The sequence below is a fragment of the Stegostoma tigrinum genome, chromosome 22 (assembly GCF_030684315.1).
Source record: "Stegostoma tigrinum isolate sSteTig4 chromosome 22, sSteTig4.hap1, whole genome shotgun sequence".
Lineage (NCBI taxonomy): Eukaryota > Metazoa > Chordata > Chondrichthyes > Orectolobiformes > Stegostomatidae > Stegostoma > Stegostoma tigrinum.
In genome coordinates, this window is record NC_081375.1 from 45537774 (window position 1) to 45558964 (window position 21191).

At 40.6% G+C, this 21191-nt stretch overlaps 2 protein-coding genes across 10 annotated transcripts in view; both read left to right on the forward strand.

Moving 5' to 3' along the window:
• The window catches only part of LOC125463560 (myosin-1B-like), a 104390-nt gene extending 100815 nt beyond the window's left edge, over nt 1-3575 (forward strand). For 8 of the 9 annotated variants that reach the window (XM_048554940.1, XM_048554938.1, XM_048554932.1 and 5 more), the window contains 3 exons: nt 1104-1199; nt 2626-2760; nt 3501-3569. In XM_048554940.1, the coding sequence (XP_048410897.1) occupies nt 1104-1199; nt 2626-2760; nt 3501-3524 (255 nt within the window). In that variant the 3' untranslated portion in view covers nt 3525-3569. Of the gene's footprint in view, nt 1-1103; nt 1200-2625; nt 2761-3500 lie in introns of all 9 variants that reach the window. The other variant, XM_048554931.2, reaches the window with a different exon arrangement.
• A 10076-nt stretch (nt 3576-13651) lies between these two features.
• The window catches only part of LOC125463559 (myosin-1B), a 28288-nt gene continuing 20748 nt past the window's right edge, over nt 13652-21191 (forward strand). The window contains exons 1-7 of the mRNA XM_048554930.2: nt 13652-13729; nt 14457-14508; nt 16568-16783; nt 16882-17025; nt 17128-17284; nt 18488-18515; nt 18623-18740. Of these exons, the coding sequence (XP_048410887.1) occupies nt 16580-16783; nt 16882-17025; nt 17128-17284; nt 18488-18515; nt 18623-18740 (651 nt within the window). The 5' untranslated portion in view covers nt 13652-13729; nt 14457-14508; nt 16568-16579. The remainder of the gene's footprint in view (nt 13730-14456; nt 14509-16567; nt 16784-16881; nt 17026-17127; nt 17285-18487; nt 18516-18622; nt 18741-21191) is intronic.

Here is a 21191-nt window from a genome sequence, read left to right on the forward strand (position 1 = left end):
TCTGGTCCCTAGGTCAGGCCCACCAGGAACAGTAATTTTATACAATTATCCACTCAAAGACCTGGTATTCGTAATTCTTATCAGAGATAATGGGAACTGCAGATGCTGGAGAATCCAAGATAACAAAGTGTGGAGCTGGATGAACACAGCAGGCCAAGCAGCATCTTCGGAGCACAAAAGCTGACGCTTCGGGCCTAGACCCTTCATCAGAAAGGGGGGATGGGGAGAGGATTCTGAAATAAATAGGGAGAGAGGGGGAGGCGGACTGAAGATGGATAGAGGAGAAGATAAGTGGAGAGGAGAGTATGGGTGGGGAGGTAGAGAGGGGATAGGTCAGTCTGGGGAGGATGGACAGGTCAAGGGGGCGGGATCTTTTGTTTCTCATCAATTTTCACTCTTCTCAGGGTTTACCTTGATGTGAATATCTGTGTTCGCTTTGGTTCCTCACCAAATTATTATTGTTATTCATGTGTATCTCCTGATAGTCAATCTGTGATGGTTGTTTAATCACAGAGTCCCATGGCAAAGCTTGAAACCATCTCCACTGAGTATTAACCTGACCTATCAGTCACAGGCATTAGACTTTTAGCTGTCACCATGAGAGTAGAAGCTTGGCTGATGTACGACTCTCAGTCTCTAAACTAAAAACAGAACTCTGCTCCACTGCTGTTGCTCTGATCAACTAAGTAAAAAGCACAGCCTCAAATGTATGGAAACATAATCTTGTAGAAGTAAGAGACAAATTTGATTTCTCTGCTGAATAGATTCAAACTCTGATGTTTGTTTGTTTTCTTAATATGCTACTGTACAGAATGGAACTACCTTAGTGACCATGTATGTATAAAACGATACATTTATGACTAAAGTACACTTTTGAAATAAAAAAAAGGCACAACAATTCAAACTTGGAATTTTCCTGCTTGGTTTGATTTGCCTCAGAACAAAACCACTGAACTGTTAGTAAATAATTAAGTTGTAACTGAGTAAGTTAGTCTGAAAACTGTAAACTATTTAAACCAGGCATTTAGCTGAAGTACTTTACAAATGTTAATGTCAACTGTATGCGTTGTCTATAACTTTCTGTTCTCAAATTCTGAACACAGACTGAGGAAGACAGAAAGAATAATCTGAGACTCCAGGACCTGGTTGACAAACTGCAAATGAAAGTTAAAACCTATAAGAGGCAGTCTGAGGAGGCTGTAAGTAATAAATATGCTTTCAGTTGCAAGCACTTAGCTAAGAAAATGCGAAATATCTTTATCCACACTTTTATGTTTATGCATTTATCCAAAGCTATTGTTTACTTCATTGTAACTATGTCCTAAACTGTAAAGAACAGTTTAAATCAACACAACCTGTATTTGTGTAGCACCATTAACATTGGAAACATCCAATAGTACTTTGCAGAGATGATTTCAGCTATTTTTTTCAACCATGTGATCTGTGTCACTGGCTATGACAGTAATTGTTGCCTATTCCTAGTTGCTCAAACAGCAGTTAAGAGTCAATTGCAATGCTTAGGATTTTTGACACTGAACTGCACAAGGAGGTAATAGGGTGGATATTCAAAAATGTCACCAAAGGGATAGGTTTTAAGCATTGTCTTAAAGAAAACTACCAAGGTGGAGAGGTTTAAGGAGAAACTTCTGAAGCCTCAGACTTTAGTAGCTGAAAGACAATTCCCAATGGTGTATTGATTAAAATCATAATGTATAAGTAGCTCCAATTAAAGGAACATAGTTATCTCAGAGATTTTCAGTGCCGCAGGAAATTACAGAGATAAAATGGGGTGAGGCCCCACAAGGCTTTGCAAACAACCATGATGTCTTTAAAACTGAAAAATGTCTGGACTGGAATCCAGTATCGTGAACACAAGAGGATTGGGGAACAGGATGTAATGCAAGTTAGGACACGGGAGTGGAATTTTGAATAAACTCAAATTCATGGAAGGATAGAAAGTGGGAGGTAAGTCAGGAGTTAATTGCAGTGGTGAAGCCCATAGATGACAAAGGCATGGATGAGGTTGTCAGCAGCAGAAAATCTAAGGCAAAGACAGGATTAGACAACATAATGGAGGTGAAAATTGGGAGTCTTGATTGTTCAGACATATATGTGGTTAAAAGCTCACTTAACATCAAAAATTACTTTGTGGCGGGGGCTGATGATAACCTTATTCTGATACTTGATGAAAATTTGTGTTCAACCAGTACTGGACGTTAGATACATGATTAACAATTCAGTGACAATGGAGAGATTGCTGGAGAGATTGCGATGCAGTGGTGACAATAAACAGGGTGGCACCATTGTGTTCCCGAGGGCCATTCTGTGAATGAAGAATTGGAAGTATTTAAGGATTGATGCTAGGAGGCCACCATAGGAATGTATCCTTGGAAAGTGAAGTCATTCCTGACGATTGTCTAATCAGTTAGATTGGTAAGAATGGATGCTGAAAGTTTGTGTCCTTGAAGTTCTTAAATTACTTAGCAGAGATAAACAAATGTACTATTTTATGTTTTGCCAATTAGTTTGCTGTTGCTTGCTTGATAAGTATGATATTTTCAAAACTATATGCATAACTGCCTATACTTGGCTGGTCACATCTACTCTATCTACTATTTTCTTCAGGAGGAACAATCCAATGTCCACTTAACCAAATTTAGGAAGGTGCAACATGAATTGGAAGAAGCAGAGGAACGTGCTGATATTGCAGAATCCCAGGTCAACAAACTCAGGGCTAAAAGTCGTGATTTTGCAAGCAAGGTAATGTGTGCATTATTAATTCAAACTTAGTGTTCAAGCTAGTGGTCAGAATTTGGAAGTAGCAGAGTATGTAATGATGTCTGCCAATTAGTTAGTCTTGCCCTTGCACCTTTCAGCCCAAAAAACCTTTTCCCCAAACTTGTTGCAAATATGAAACAATAAAAGTGCAGCAAGGGAAACAAAGCACCTGCAACAGAAGAGAACTGAGTCATTTCAATGATCTCATTTATTGATTATAGTTATAGGAAGTGCTAAGGGGCAGTCTCCTCTGCAGTGGTAGTATCCCTACCTCTAGGCAAGAGTTCAAGGCCTACCTGCCTAGTGATGTGTCTGAATGCATTGATTAAGGAAAACATGTGATCAAGGAGAATGTGATTAGAGATAATAGGAACTGCAGATGCTGGAGAATCCAAGATAACAAGGTATGGGGCTGGATGAACACAGCAGGCCCAGCAGCATCTTAGGAGCACAAAAGCTCCAGCCCCATACTTTGTTATCAAGGAGAATGTGTCTTGTCTTAGCATATTTGAGAAGATGATAATAGAGAGGTACAATACAGATTGGGACTTTTGGATATTTGCATTCAGTTATACATCTGCCCCTTGAATTCGATTACCCTTTTTGTGCATAAATAACATTGAATGCTATTTTGACAGTAGACTTTTGACTAATACATATTAAAGTATGAATATCAGCCATATTTATCTATATCTGCATTTAACTTTAATTTTACTTTACAGAAAGGACTAGAAAGTGAAGAATGAACCTGATTCAGAAATTCAGCAGTGATTACAAGAAATCTGCATAATGTAAATTTCTTTGTATTCCATTAAGAAAAAATAAAATCTTTCTTTCCTTGTATATCCATTGCTGAAGCAACTTCATTTGATAGTAACTTGCAAATTATTTTGCTGATCTTTTGAACACACCTTATATTCAGGAGAACTTGCAAACTTAACTTCCACAGTTCCTATTTGTTGTAGAAAATGGTAAGCACAAGTTTTATTATTACATCAAAATTAATGAAAAATGCGTTCCCTTGATATATTTTACGTATGTTAGGAAAATCAGTAATACGTGTTATTGTTTATTCAAATTGGAGTTTTGTGAAACCACTAACATAAAACCAGTTGCCAGATACTAATTGCAAACTTTCTGTATGCTTCCTTAAAGACTAGACAAGCCATACCCACCATCTAGAGGGTAGGGGGGAAGCAATGACCTGGTTGTATTATCACTGGACTGTTAATACAGAGACCCAGATAATGTTTTGGTGACCCGGGTTCGAATCCCATCATTGACAGATAGTGGAATTTGAATTCAATAAATATCTTGAATTAAGAATCACATGATGACCATGAATCCATTTCCAATTGTCAGGAAAAACCCATCTGGTTCACTAATGTCCTTGAGGGAAGGAAACTGCCTTCCTTACCTGGTCAAGTCTACACATGACTCCAGATCCACAGCAATGTAGTTGATTCTTAACTGCCCTCTAGGCAATTAGGGGCAATAAATGCTGGCCTAGCCAGCAATGCCCTCATCCTGTGAATGAATAGAGAAAGTAAAAATAGAGGGACAAAGGCAGCAAATATATCAGAACACCATCACCTTCAGGATCCCTTCAGAGCCATTCACCATACTGACTCGGAAATATATTGCTGCTCCTTCAGAATCATTGGATCAAAATCCTGAAAATCCCTCCCTCACAACATTATGGGTTTACCTATAGTACATGGACTACAGAAGTTCAAAGTAGTTCACCGCTACCTCCTCAAGAGCAGCTTGGGATAGGCAATGAATGCTGGCCCTGACAGTGACACTCAAGTCCTAAAAGTGTAAGGGGAATTTTTCGTGATTTGATACACTCATCAATGCACAAAGCTGTATGAATATTTTTAAACTGCTAGATGTAAGATTTTCTTGCAAGCAAATGCTAAACTATTCTGAGTGCACCAAGTTTATCACATTATACATCACAAATTTCACAATGTAACAAAACAACTTACACCAAGAAATTTGGGATATCAGCACTAACCTAATATTTTTTATTTTTTTTAAAATGCACAGAAGGAGAACAGGTATCTGTGAGTCATATTTTAAAGTTTATACACTGGCTGATTAGCTCACCCTCAAACTCAAATTATTTTGATTAGTACACTTAGAGCCAATCACCATAAAATAGCACGTACTTCAAACTTAGACTAGATTAGATTAGATTCCCTACAGTGTGGCAACAGGCCCTTTGGCCCAACAGGTCCACACCGCCCCTTGCAGCATCCCACCCAGACCCATCCCCCTATAACCCACACACCCCTGAACACTACGGGCAATTTAGCATGGCCAATCCACCTAGCCTGCACATCTTTGGGCTGTGGGAGGAAACCGGAGCACCCGGAGGAAACCCACGCTTAAATGTCACAATCAAAGACCAAGTAAACACAAATTGGAATACCCAATAGTATTTTATTCAGTAACAGAAAATACTCAACAGGTCCGTGAGGCATCAGTGATGAAATATTACTTTGAATATCTACATGGTGCAATTACTCCCACGAGAAAAGTTATGGATGAGAAATACATGCAATTAAGTCACCAAATTACAAGTTCAAAAGTAGTTTATACAGTAGGAGCTTAGTTTCTTGATTACAACAACTTATATTACAGTATGAAGAGGTTGCAGGGTTAGACTATGTCTTAGCTAGGTAACATTTACAAAATGCGTTAAGTGAATCATTGGCAAATTCTGTGACTTGAACATGTAGGACGTATTGCTAATTATAATTATGGTGTAAGAATCTTGACTTTCTAGGCAGTGATTTTTAACTTCTTCTGGGATGCGTATCTTCTGGGATAATTATCTTTGGGGATGCTTATCTTCCAAGATTGTTTGTGGAAAGTTGCAAACACCATTGTCTTCTTCAGTAGTTTTCTCAAACTAGCTCAATTATTTGAAGAAGCCAAAGAAAACAAATGAAAAATGATTTATTTATAAAATGATATACTAACTGCTCTCACTGAGTTAAACACTTGTGTGTTTGAATGTATGTTTGTGTACATATGTCGTAAAATTAGTAACAGATCATGTATTTTGAAAAATGAAACTAAATTGAAAGGCTCTAGTAATTATTTATTGATTCTGTTTTGTTAACATTCCAAAAAATGGAAGCAATTCATGGCACCTGTGAGAAAGTAAGAGGATAAAAGTTAGACTTAGAGCCTTTTCAATCTGGTCTCAGCCATCTTTTGCAAAATATTTTCAATTTAGAATTGGTTCCAACGTACACTTAATTATTATGTTGTTTGTTATAGTTTGAACATGAAAATTCTGAATGATTGAAATGAATATAAAGAGGAAGTGTCAAGGTCAGATTAAGAAACCTCCTAATTCAGCAAACCTATGTCCTTTCAAAAGTTAATAAAATGTGAGGCTGGATGAACACAGCAGGCCAAGCATCATCTCAGGAGCACAAAAGCTGACGTTTCGGGCCTAGACCCTTTATTATCTTGGAATCTCCAGCATCTGCAGTTCCCATTATCTCCTTTCAAAAGTGGACTGAATGCCAAATTTTCACGTTGAGATCAGGTCCACTGTCCCCAGGAGCAGGCCCAGGGCTGTGGTGGCAGTGGCCAGTCATCAATTAGAATTCGGTTTGTTGTCACATGTACTCACACGAGACGTACACAGGTTGCCGGTTACAGTGCCATCTTGGGTACAAATGTACCTAGGTACAGAATCTTAGGTACAAAGCCGAAAAATAAAGAAACAATGTTTAAAAAGTTAAACATTCTAGCCAACAGGCTGGGGGTTTCACCTCCATTTCTGGGAAGCTGGTTCTGTCTTGATGATGAATGTTATGCCCTCAAGCCATCAGCCCTCATTGCCCTTCCCCAGAAATGAGCCCATGCACCCTCACGTTATCCATGCCTCTTCATATTCCCCTTGCCATATCCATGATCCCCTGTGAATCCTCCAAATCTACTCATCCCATATCCACCAATAGAGGAGGACCAATATCCTGGTGGAGGAGATTTGCTGAGTCACTCAGGAAGGATGAAACTACTCTGGTCTCAGAGAAAGTTGAAAACAATTCATAAGTTATTGAGAGCGCTTCAATTAGTAAGAGCAGTGTTGGTAACCCTAGTACTAAACAGGGCAGACAAAAGCATGGCAAAAAACAAGGGAAGCCTGGGTTAAACTGCATTTATTCAATGCAAGAGGCCTGACAGGTAAGGCAAATGAACTTGGGGGGCATTGGATGTGAATATGAGATGGGGATATTACAGATATTGCAGAAATATGGCTGAGAGAGGGACAGGACTGGCAACTGAATGTTCTGGGGTACATAAGCTATAGGAAAGATAGAAGTTCGGGTAAGAGAGAAGGTAGAGTTGCATTTTTGGTTAGACAGAACATCACAACAGTAGACATAACAAAGTGTAGAGCTGGATGAACACAGCAGACCAAGCAGCATCATAGGAGCAATTTTAACCCTATCACAACGTAGTGAGACAGGATATTCTTGAGGGTTTGTCCACTGAGTCTATATGGGTAGAACTTACAAATAAACAGGACAGATCACTTTAGTGGCATTGTACCATAGGCTCTTCAATAGTCAGTAAGCAATAGATGAGCAAAGGAAATCACAGATAGCTGCAAAAATCATAGGGTTGTACTAGTCAGGGATTTTAACTTTCCTAATGTCATATGGGACTGTCATAATATAAAGGGCTTGAATGGATCAAAATCTTGGAATTCCCACCCTGATGACATTGTAGGTGAACACACAGGAGGTGAACTGCAGCAGTTCAAGAAGGCAGCTCACCACCAGTTTCTCAAGGACAACTAGAGATGGGCAAGAAAGGCTGGCCTTCCAGAAATGCCCATATCCCAAAAATGAATATAAAAAGAAAATTTGTTTAAGTGTGTTCGGGAAGAATTTCTCATGCATTATGTAGATGGCCCTACTGGAAAAGGGGCAAAACTTGAACTCCTTTGGAAATAAGGCAGGACAAGTGACAGGAGTGTTAGTGAGGTAGCACTTTGGGACCAGTGACCATAATTCCATTCGTTTTAGAATAGCCATGGAAAAGGATAGGACTGGTCCACAAGTTAAAGTTCTAAACTGCGGCAAGGCCAATCTTGATGGTATCAGAAAGGAACTTCCAAAAGTTGATTGCGGGGGCTGTTGGTAAGTAAAGGGATGTCTAGCAAGTGGGAGGTTTTCAAAAGGAGTTCAGGGCATTGTGTTGCTGTTAGAGGAGAGGGAACCCTGGGTGACTAGAGTTATTGAGGCCCTGGTAAAGAAAGAGGCATGTGACATGCATAGGCAGCTGGAATCAAGTGAATTCCTTGAGGAGTATAGGGTGTATTAGAGTAGACTTAAGAGATAAATCAGGAGGACCAAGGGAGACAAGAGATGCCTTGGCAGATATGTAAAAGAAGATACAAAGGGATGAGGGGCAGTAGAGTAACTGGGGAGAGAATAGGGCCGCTTAAAGATCAAAAGGCCATCTGTGTGTGGAACGACAGGAGATGGGTGAGAGCCTAAATGAATATTTCTTGTCCGTATTTATCAACAAGAAAGGCATGGATGCTAGGCGACCTGGGGCAATAAACGACAATGTCTTGAAGAGAGTCCACATTACAGAAGAGGAAATGCTGGAAGCCTTAAAATGCATTAGATAGATAAATCCCTCGGACCTAATGAAGTGCATTCCAGGACTTTGTGGGACACAAGGGAGGCCCCTACCAGAGATATTTGTACTATCAACTGCCATGAGTGAAGTACCTGAAGACTGGGGTGTGACTAATGTTGTGCCATTATTTAGGAACAGCTGCATGGAAAAGCCATGGAACTACAGACTGGAGAGCCTACTATCTGTGGTGGCTAGCTTGTTAGAGGGGATTCTGAGACACAGGACTTAGAGAAGCAAGGACTCATTTGGGATAGTCAGTATGGCTTTATTAATGAGAAATTATGTATCAAGAGTCTGAGTTTTTTGAAGGGGTGACCAAAAAAGTAGATGAGGGCAGTGCAATAGACATTGTCTACATGAACTTTATCAAGGACTTTGACAAGGTACTGCATAGTGGGTTGCTGAGTAAGATTAAATCTCAAGGGATCCATGGAGAGCTAGTCAACTGAATACAAAATTGGCTTGAAGGTAGAAGGCAGGAAGTGTGGTAGAGGGTTGTTTTTCACACTGGAGGCCTGTGACCAGTGGTATGCCACAACGATCGGTGTTGGGTCTACTATTATTCCTCATTTATATAAATAATTTGAATGAGAATTTAAGAGGTATGGCTAGTAAGTTGGTGGATAATACCAAGACTGGTGGTATAGTAGAGAGTAAGGAAGGTTATGTAGGAATACAACAGAATCTTGATCAACTGGGCCAGTGAGCTGAGGAATGGCAAATGGAGTTTAATTTTGATAAATGTGAGATGTTGCACTTTGATAAGACAAACCAGGGCATGACTTACACAGGCAATGGTAAGGCCCTGGGGATTGCTTTTGAACAATGAAGAAGGGGTACAAGTTTATAGCTCCTTGAAAGTGGAGTCACAGGTAGACAGGTGGTGAAGAAAGTGTTCAGCGTGCTTATTTTCATCGGTCAGAGCATTGAGCATAAGAGTTGAGACATCCTGTTGCAGCTGTACAAGATGTAGGTAAGGCTGTATTTGGAGTACTATGTGAAGTACTGGTCACCCTACTATAGAAAGCATATTCTTAAACTAGAAAGACAGCAGAAAAGATTTATTAGGATGCTACCTGGACTGAAAGGTTTCTGTCATAAGGAGAAGCTGGCTAGACACTTGCCCTGGAATGTAGGAGGCTGAGGGGTGACCTAAGAGGGGTCTATAAATTCATGGGGAGTGTAGATAAGGCAAATAGCCAACTGCTTTTCCCCAAGGTAGGGGAGCCTAAAACTAGAAGGCCTGAGTGTAGGGTGAGTGGGGAGAGATACAAAATGGTCCAGAGGGGCAATCTTTCACACAGAGGGTTGCGTGCATCTGGATTGGGCTGTCAGAGGTAGTGGTGTAGGTGAGCACAATTTTATCATTTCAGAAACATTTAGACAGGTACATGGATGGGATAGTTTGGGAGGGATATGGACCAAATGCATGTGACTAGTCTAATTGTGTAAACTGGATGGCATGAGCAAGATGGACTGAAGGGCCTGTTTTCATGCTGTAAACCTCTATGACTCTATGGCACTATGCGTGTCCCTCAAAGGCCTCTTTAAAATGGACATTAAAAAAAATTCTAATCTAATAAAGCTATCATTGCAACACAATCCAAATCGAAAAGGGCCTTCACTTCAAAAACAATTCGGATCCCCTGATACCATCAATTTGTTGTCGCTGGCCACAAATCAGGATAGCTTTAAAATGTTACTAAAAGATTATCTGTCTGTCAAATTGCTGACATCTTGGAAATTAGCCAAGTATTCATTATGAACTCAGCCTAATAAACATTTGCAAGTCATAGATAATGAAGCCTACTAAAATTACTAAAACAAATGTCTATATTTTTTCTAAGCTATACTAGGTGCCCTGTCAATCAATGCATTCTGGCAACAAATGGAAGTATATAAGTGCAATTTGCAGAATATTTTATATTCAATTTTAAAGAGCTGCAGATTTAAATTGCTTCAGGTCATGACACACTGAGTTCCCAGACTATTTTATTTGGCTTGTATAATAGCAAGTTTTCCAGAGGGAAAGCACACTGATTCATCTCATCACTTACACAGTGATCACCTTGTTTTGCAGGACAGAACTCAACAATCGACGATTACGGTAAAACACAGTGACCACATTATAGAGCAGCTAACTAATGAAGTCCAAGAGAGATGAGCCTCAAATGGTTAGTAGAGGAGCCTGACTCCACACAAATTGTACATTTTCTTCAAGGAGGTGGGGCGTGGCATTAACGGTTTCACTTGCCAGCCACACAGGGGAACATTCAGTGTTGGAAATGTAACACGTGGTGCACAGTAATGAAAGAGACATGCTGTAACAATGGGAGTCTTCAAATAGATAGATTAGATTACCTAGATTCACTACAGTGTGGAAACAGGCCCTTTGGCCCAACAAGTCCACGCCGCCCCATGAAGCATCTCACCCAGACCCATCCCGCTATAACCCACACACCCCTGAACACTACGAGCAATTTAGCATAGCCAATCCACCTAGCCTGCACATCTTTGGACTGTGAGAGGAAACCAGAGCACCCGGAGGAAACCCATTCAGACATGGGGAGAATGTGCAACCTCCACACAGACAGTTGCCCGAGGCTGGAATTGAACCCGGGTCCCTGGTGCTGTGCGGCTGCAGTGCTAACCACTGAGCCACCGTGCCGCCCCTAATACTAACTTCAGTTCAAAGGAACATCTCTCTCTCCTTCCTTTCCTTTTTTTTCCATTTTCTGAAGAAGGGTCTAGACCCAAAACGTCAGTTTTCCGGCTCCCCTGATGCTGCTTGGCCTGCTGTGTTCATCCAGCTCCCCACCTTGTTATCACAGATTCTCCAGCATCGGCAGTTCCTACTATCTCTCTTTCCTTCCTGCCTTTCACAATGTTTTACTTGAGATGGACAAGGGCGACAATTTAGGGGTTTAATCTGGCAGACTCCATGCGTTAAAAAAACACAAGAACGCTACATCGCTGCAGTAAATTAACAGTTTTGAGGATCACTGGACCCGAAACGTTAACTCTGATTTCTCTCCACTACTGCAGCCGGACCTGCTGACATTTTTTTTTAGCAATTTTCGTTTTTTGTTTCTGATTTCCAGCATTCACAGTTCTTTCTGTTTTTATTTAGTAAATGAACTGCACGTAGCTATCACACGGGAGCGAATTCTGTGTCTCTCGGTTATTGCGGATCATCTAAGAAAAGGTCACAAAAGAAACAGTTCATTACACATTTTACGAAGTCTTTATTTTGCCTCAGCACCCAAGGGCACGTGTTTAATTAACAATATATTAGGACGCCTCTAACTGGAGTCACTTGCCTTATGTCACTGCCACTGAATTCCCCGTGTGTTCTGCTCTATTTATTTTCTCCCCAACAGCTACTTACTCGGAAGTAAATTCGGCTTAAGCGTGTGCTTTTCTTTACAATTTTGGACTTGGATTTGGGAGCGAACCTTGTCACAATTTAGTATGTAACAACTCTGCAGCGCTCTACGTCAGAGCTCCAACTCTCGAAGAAAGATGATCCCACAGCCGTCGCTCAGTTTTTATACACTCTCTGATGCGACCTGCACATCACCGATTGGAAGAGTCTGGCAGTCGACACACGCTGATCCCGATGCAGGATTGCAAACGGGAAAAGCAGTTCATAGACATACGGCAGGAAAACTAGTTGACCACGCTGATTTATACAGACTAGCACTGAGTGTGATTGTGAATTTAGAACAGGGAGGCAAATGAGTGCAAACCACTTGCACTTTTCCTCAAAAAGTTCCCAACCTTGGACGCTGCAGAGACAGACGGCATTACAGTGACTATATGTACATGTCTGCTTCTTGACTGCAATTTTTTGAGGGTGCTTATATTTCATTTTCATTGGCTCCTGGTATATGAGGGTCTTTGGCTTTCTGATCTCCAGCATTCACAGTTCTTTCTGTTTTTATTTAGTAAATGAACTGCACGTAACTATCACACGGAAGCGAAGTCTGTGTCTCTCGGTTATTGCTGATCATTTAAGAAGTTCTTGCCCGTCCCTAGTTACCCGTGGAAAGGTTATAGTTGAGGCAGTCCATATGAATGAGGGATCCCATCAGCGCTGCTAAGGAGGGAGTTCCGGGATTTTGACGCAGTGACGCTTGAAGGTACAACGATACAGTTCAAAGTCAGGATGGGTTGTGACTTGGAGGCGAGCTAGCAGATGGTGTGTTGATGTCCTAAAGCTTCGGTTTCTTAGTTTACAGCCAATGTGAGGTCGTCGCTTACCGTAATTACGGATGACCCTCCAACAGCCAGTTCTAGTTCCGCAGTCAGTTTTAGTCCTACTGAGCTTCCTAGTTCGCAAAAGCGAAAATCCAGCGAAGTCATTACTTCACACACTTATTTCTCTCTTTAATAAGTTATTCAGAGTAAATATTTTGAATTTATGAATGTTTTACCCGCACTAATTGGTGTTACAATTTATGTTTTCATATTTTTAACTGTAATAAAACATCAGAAAAGAAGCACAGTTGAACGAAATATTATTTTCTCTGGAGTAACACCTTGCAGAATATGGAAATATATTTTGTGCTAACTGCAACAGAATGTAATAGGTAGCAAATAATCCGGTAAAGCGATGTTTTAATCTGTCAAAACATCACAATCCGGGATAATTCTACAATTGATTTTTCAGATCAAGGTTACATCCTGATAACAGATAACCCCTCCCCCGCAGTTAAACAGTTCGCCTCCAGTTCTCCGCTATAGTTACTTTTATCATTTACCTCGCATCAACAAAATTCCACCTTCAATTAAAAACAGGTCCAGCCTGTAGCCAATACAACATTCGCATGCACTGGACAAAAATAATGCTAGCTACCTATACAGTTCGTGATCATTTGAAAATCATAATAACTGATACTGAGAATAGTCAGGTCGCTACCGCCCATCACCAGCAGAGGCAATTTGGTGAAGGTATCATTCACTGGTTTATATAACAATCGTTGTGGCTGACCACCAGCGTCAGATCGACTGGTAATTTTTTTTTAGTGGCAGGAAGATTAATGACCCCGCCATTCCAATATCTGCAGAGTTACGCGCTTTTCGACTAATTATAACTCTTCGCTGGGGAAAAAAAACAAATAGTTGGCAACCTCGCCGGGTCAATGAATCGAGCCAATTGCTAGATTTTCCATATTTGGAGAAGCCAGCCGTCATGTCGGCAACATTCTTCTTATAAAAGCAAGTGCGGTGAATGATCTCGGCATCCTCCATTGAGCCAACGACAAAGGTAGGTTCGATCAGGTCACCTCTCCCAAGTCATGCATTCTTAATAGAAGGAACATGGCTATTTAACCTTCAGCGTTGAATCGGCAGTGCTCTCAAGAAAACTATCCTAAGGAGAAATAACAAAATATTATTTTTATTTAGCTATGATACACAAGTATTACTGAATCCAACAGATTTATGCGTTTTTTTTACATTTTTTGCCACATTTTCTTCTTACATGCCTTTCCTGATTAATTTTTACTACGGCCTTTTGTCTTTTTTGCCCCGTTGAAACTGATATGAAATTTCTTGCGCCTTTTTTAAAATAAAAAAATCCTAATACAGTTAGAAAAAGTTTGATGCATTTATTGAAGCTTATTGAAGCACCTGAGGCAGCCGTGTCAATGACTGTCGACACTACCAGGCAGCCTCCACTCTCAGTCTTGAACTTTAAAAGATGCTGATGGTCAACCCTGGGGAACGTTTGGCTCAGAGAACGTTCAAGAACGTTTTTGGAACGTTTTTAAAACGTTATCTGTGTAAGTTCAACGTGTAATTGTTGACCAATGAATCAGAGAACGTATTAATTGCAATAGAAGAAACTGAATGAGGAGAGAAAGCTAACATCTCTGTTAAAACCCAACATTGTCGTGCATCAAACACGAGGTTCAAGCAGCTGATTGAAGTCCAAAGTTTTTCTCCTCAACAAAACACTTTCCTGACGATTAACGTTTTACCTTTGCTTCCAGCTCCTGGCAACTGTACAGGATTCGTTACTTCCAGCTACTTGTGTCGAACAAGGTAAGACAAACTAAATACAATGTCCATGCATGAGATTTTCAGAACAAAACTGATTTGACGAGCATTATGATAAATGGCCTGTACAATCTATGACATTAGATGCTGTGGTTGCACATTGACATTACTGGAGCTCAGTCATTGAAATATTCTCAAGTTCCTGACAACATAAACACATTGGGATCATTCAACAATTCGGTCAAACTTGTAAAGACGGAGGTTGTGGTGTAATGATGCTGTCACTGGACTAGTAATGCAGAGTCCCAGGCCAATGTCCCTGGAGACGTGAGGTTAAATCCCATCAAGACAGAGAAGTACATTTGGCGATGCTAGGGTTCTCGTCCCACCTACTTCAAACATGTGCAATAACGTCTTTCAACAGGGCAAAGAGACGAAAAATACTTCTGTGGGGGCTTTTGAGCAACTGTGGTAGGGCCCTGCCTCTGGGCAAGAAAGTCCATTTGCTTCAGAGGTTCTGAACTGGTCCGTTGAAAATATCTGCAAAGGGTTTGGTGCAAATAGGGGGATTGGCAGTTATGAGCTGAAACTGTGCGTTGGTGACCAGCTGGAAATACACTTTTGCTTGACCAAGTTGTCGCCTATCACTATTCCGTGAACAACTGTGTAATTGCACGAAGAATGCACTCTAGATGCCACTGGTGCCTCAGGATATGGTAGATGTAACAGTCGCAGGGCATGCTACAGAGTGCACTGCAACTGAAGACGCAATCTGACCAGAGCTACAAACACGCTGCAAAATGCAGTACCTCAAATGTTGGCGGCATCGCGCGGTGTTTAATATAATCTGGATGTATATTACCTGTAGAGTTAAATAGTACACTTACATTTCAAAGATATTGAAGTCCTTTCCGAATTTTTGGCACATGGATTATGTAGATCAAAAGCCTCTGAATAATAACGTGGTTCTGTATGTTTAATGGATATTAAGGTGTCTGTAATTAGTCTGGTTTCTGCTGAAAAAAAATGCAAAAATAACTACCAGGGTACAGGACGACTAACACTACCGCTGCACCACAATGTCACAAACAGAGGCTACAACTTTTAGATCAGTCGCGTTTGGAAAAGCTCATCAGTTCTGGCAGCATTCGTGAAGGAAATAAAACAGTTAACGTTTCGGGTCCGGTGTTTGGTAGTGGACGGTCTCCATCTGTGCTGTCCATAGCTTATCGTCGCCAGTCCAATTATACCGCAACTGAGAACAGTATTTGAGTCTACTGTGGACGGTGTTAAAGTCGGACTGCAGGACAGGAGCGTGGGCACCCCTCTAAGCCTCACGTTGGGGTCAAAGTAGGCTTCGCATGTTTAGTACGACGGCTCCCTGACCAGTGATGTTTCTCTCCCTTTCACTGTCAGGGAAGGTTACGAACATTAAATATGTGAAGGGATGAGGAACGCCACAACACTCACCTTCATTCATCGTTTTAGATTATCCTTAATCGATTCCAATACACACATGATTCTTTAATCAATGAAAGGATTTTTTTTTTCAAACAGCCGCTACTTCAAATTGGGAAGTCGACACCATTTTTTAACGTGGGTGCCTGGGCTCTTAAATAAATCTCGGTAAATCCTATTTGAGCCGCATTGACATGTGTTGTCTCACACATCTGACGGACAGATTGACTCTTTGTGTCACTTTGCATCCGCCAAATAACTGGAATCGGAACTGGTCTCACACAGGACCAGGCAACGAAATACCCAACAGAGATAATGGGAACTGCAGATGCTGGAGAATTCCAAGATAATAAAATGTGAGGCTGGATGAACACAGCAGGCCAAGCAGCATCTCAGGAGCACAAAAGCTGACGTTTCGGGCCTAGACCCTTCATCACATTTTATTATCTTGAAATACCCAACAGGTTTTGTTTGTCAGCACTTGGGCTGAGCGTGCAGAGGTAACCCTGTTGAGTTGAAGGTGTGTTTGGCTTTGAGTTAGGGGTGCAGCGCAAAAAGTACACGCGAATGTACAGTAATCCTAGAATCATTAAATAAATTACATTCCAATAATACTTTATATTCTGTTTTCTGCGGTTTTCCTCAGTGAACTGCAACCATGAGCGCAGATGCAGAAATGGCTGCTTTTGGGGAGGCGGCGCCCTTCCTACGAAAGTCTGAGAAAGAACGGATTGAAGCTCAAAATCGACCGTTTGAAGCGAAGACTGCTTGCTTTTGCGTGGATCCGAAAGAAGAATTCACCAAAGGCACCATCAAGAGCAAGGAAGGCGGTAAAGTCGTCGTTGAAACCATAAATAAGCAGGTGTGAGCTTCAGAAAAGTGTAGCTCTAGGGGGAAAAAAAGCTTTTAACAATGTTTTTGTTTAAGAATGTGACTAAAGATCTACTGGTCATTTTACAGACTGTAACTGTGAAAGAAGATGAAGTCTTCCCAATGAACCCCCCAAAATTCGATAAAATCGAAGATATGGCCATGATGACTCATCTGAGTGAACCAGCAGTGCTGTTTAACCTCAAAGAGCGTTATGCAGCCTGGATGATCTATGTAAGTAAGCCCATCCCTCTCTGAGAAATAACAGCAGAAATGTTACTTATCGCTCAAAAGATTTTGCAGAATTTCTAACGCCCTTCGATTCTCTGCTGTCAGACCTACTCTGGGCTATTCTGTGTCACGGTGAACCCCTACAAGTGGTTGCCTGTGTACAACCCCGAGGTCGTGGCGGCTTACAGGGGCAAGAAGCGTCAAGAGGCTCCTCCCCACATCTTCTCCATCTCTGATAACGCCTATCAGTTCATGCAAACTGGTAAGCTGGAAACTTCACTATCAATGTCACTATCAACATCTGTTTTTAAACAAAAGAAAAACAACCAGCATTCATGTAAAAAGCTCCTAAGGGGCACTATAACAAAAGTTAATGTGTGCCAAAAAAATGACCATTCAGGCCTTACATAAAAAGGTAGTCTTGTGGTACAATGATTGTGTCCACACTTTTAGGCCAGAAGGTCCAGATTGAATCTGGGGCCTTCTGGTGATCTCAAGATAATAAAATGTGAGGCTGGATGAACACAGCAGGCCAAGCAGCATCTCAGGAGCACAAAAGCTGACGTTTCGGGCCTAGACCCTTCATCAGAGAGGTGATCTTCCTTGTCTTCTGGGGCCTTTTCTGATGAAGGGTCCAGGCCCGAAACGTCAGCTTTTGTGCTCCTAAGATGTTACTTGGCCTGCTGTGTCCATCCAGCTCCACACTTTGTTATCTTGGCCCAGAAGTATAAGAAGAATAAAATAAAAAAAAGGTTTGGGGATAAGGGTTATCTCCAAACTGGAAATATTAGCATGCCCTTCTAAGTGATTTCATAGCACTTGGAGCCCTAGGGTGTCTTCTGAGTGTCTCCCAAAATAATCCATTCTAACTACATTATTTGATCTCCATTTTTATACCTTATTCTGTCATTCAAAGCCCCTACCTTTCACAAGTCCAGTTTTTTACAGACATTCACCAATTGTACCACAGCATGCATACAAGGGCCTGCTTGCTCAAGCTTCAGTCTAACAACCCATAGTACCATTTATATTTTTCCTGCAGCTGTGGCAATATGAAAGGGTATACATTGGGAATATTTTCCATTGCTGACATTTAGTGTCCATGATGGCCTTGTAATTCTATCCAAAGACACTTTGCTTTTACTTCTTACCCAATTAAGGCACTTAGCTTTGGTTCCCATGGGACTGAAGCAATCTCTCCTTGCTTATTCTCTTTTGTTTCAGGTCCTCTTGTAATTTAAACTATTTAGTCATATGACCCATTGCTCTCTTTTCTTCGTATGGTTCACCTACAAACACTTTGTTAATGTTACCTGCAACTGCAGGGTATAAAGGTCTCTTAGGATTGGATGGTAGTAGTATTGCAACTGCTACATGTTTTAATTATGCCTTATCCTAAGAAGCAACTGGTGAATGTGGCAGAATACAGTAGAAATCCTAACAGTTATCTATTTTCTGTTTCCAGACCGTGAAAATCAGTCCATCCTGATCACGTAAGATTTTTTGAGCTCTTGTGTACATAGTTAGCACCTGAAAATCACAGTAATTTTGATTTTAAGAAATCTTGAAAATGTTTATTTGTTCTCTGTTCTGTCCTTAGTGGAGAATCTGGTGCTGGGAAGACTGTGAACACGAAACGTGTCATTCAGTACTTTGCCTCGGTTGCAGCCAGTTCAGATGCCAAGAAGAAGGAGAAGGAGCAAGCTGCCTCTCTAAAGGTAAATCAACATTTTCTAAATGAATATTTAAATTGAAGAAAGCCCTAAACATTCTGTTATAAAATGACAACAAATCATTTGGTGATAATATAAAAATGACTTTTTGTCATAATTAGCTGGCACTGGAACATGAATAGCAGTTTAGCACATCAGAAAATATATTTGGATGCAATTAAACCAAGGACTTTCCTTCACATTTTAGATAAAATTACATTAAAATTACAACACAGAAATATTCTCAAAACATAAAGAGATGATTTGTGATCTTATTGAATGGCAGAGCAGTCTTCAAGTGATGAATGATCCACTTCTAGTTCATATGCAGATATATACATTGACCAAGACATTTCTGTCTCATTCAGTTCCATTCATCTCACTCACCTGTGTTCAGTAGTCTATATGGGCTCCTCCCTAATTCACATCCATATTTTCAAGTTCCTCCAGGGGCTTGTTCAGGTCAATTCTTTAATGTATTGTGGCCCAATTAGCTGCTGTTGGAGACTATCATCCAGAGAAGCAGTTATCAAAGGCTTGTGCATTTGATTTGTTGCCATTTCATTAAATTCCTAGTTTGGGGAATGTAAAACCTGGAGAGACAGCCTCAAGATGTGGAGACTGAGACAAGGAGAAATGTCTTTATTCAGAGGGTTGTGAATCTTTGGAATTCAGTATGCCAAACGATTATAGATGCTCCATTGTTGATTATATTTAATGTTGAGACAGACAGGTAGTTGCTCCCTCGGGAATGTATTGACCAGGAATTGAGGGAGAGGAGGAGAAATTTGAGCTGAAGCCAATGGCCAGCCAAGATTATATTAAGTGGCGAAGTACATTCATACTGTTTTCTCTGGCTTCTATTTCCTATCTTGCACTTTTTCTCAACTACCTACATAACCAATTATTTTGCAACTCTTGAAATTCACCACAACTTACATTTATATAATATTTTTAGCATGACAAAACATCTTAGGGTGTTTCTCACGAGCATTATACATGACACTGAGTCACAACGAAAAAAAGCGGTGAGCAAATCCTTGGTCAAGGAGTTTAGCTATTGAGGAATTTTTTAAATGAGAAAATGAGGTCTGAAAACAGACGGGTGCAAGTTGAGATTTGCACAGTTTATGACCCAGGCAAGTGAAGGCACAGCCACCAGTGTTGGAACAATTATAATCAGAGATGCTGAAGAGCTCAGAATTAGGTAAGCACAGATACCTCAGAATTTTGTTGGGCACAGATATCTCAGAATTTTGTTGGGCCACAGGACATTAAAGAATTGAGCTGAACAAACCCATGGAGGAACTTGAAAATATGGATGTGAATTAGGGAGGAGCCCATATAGACTACTGAACACAGGTGAGAGAGATGAATGGAACTGAATGAGGCAGAAATGTCTTGGTCAATGTATATATCTGCATATGAACTAGAAGTGGGTCATTCATCACTTGAAGACTGCTCTGCCATTCAATAAGATCACGAATCATCTCTTTATGTTTTGAGTTCCACGTTCCTGTTTAACTCCTATAAACTGTGATTTGTTTGCCTTACAGAAGTCTATCTATACTCTACATTCGAACACCTTGCCTTTCTGCCTTCATAGACACAAAAGATCCAAAACCACACAACTCTCTGAACAAAAAAATCCCCCTTATTTTTGTCCTGGAAGTATAATCCTTCAATTTAAAACACGACAGGTCTCACACACAAAGGGAAAATAAATTCTAAGCTCATCTCATCAAAACAATTTAGGATCATTAATATTTGAATCAAATTACCCCTTACTCTTCTAAACTCCAGTTAAAGTAAGCCTAGTCTGTTCAACCTGATCACTCCAAGTATCAATAGAATAAACCTCCTCTGAACTACCTCCAATGCATTTACAGCTTTTCTTAAATCAGGAGACCAAAACTGCGCACGATATTCAAGATATGGTCTCACCAATATCTTGTAAAACAGAAGCATAGACTTTTCATGTTCAGTTCATCTCATAATAAAGGATAGCATATAAGTGACCTTTTTAATTACATGCTGACCTCAAGCTTTAGAGAATGTGGGAGAATGCATTGAAAGAGTTGAGCCCAGAGGTAACAAAGGAATGAATTAATATTTGAACAGAAGATGAGAGGGAGATTGAATGTAAATGTCAGATAAGGAATTTGATAATTGAAGAAAAGCGGAGGGGTCAAGACAGGAGGTGCTGAGTTTGAAACGGGCTGTCTTCAGGGTAAAGGTGAAAACTAACATGGCACATTTAAATCAAGGTACCAAGGGGCAACAGGCAACTGAGAGTAAAGAAGGAATCAAGAGGAGATTCTTGGGAAATTGGAGAGCACTGTGTGGGAGGGGTGGGTGGGGGATGCAAGCAGTATTTACAAGTGATTCTTTGGCTGTACTTGAGAATGTCTATGCACCTGTTGTTAACTCTGGTAATGTATTCTAGTCTCACAGCCC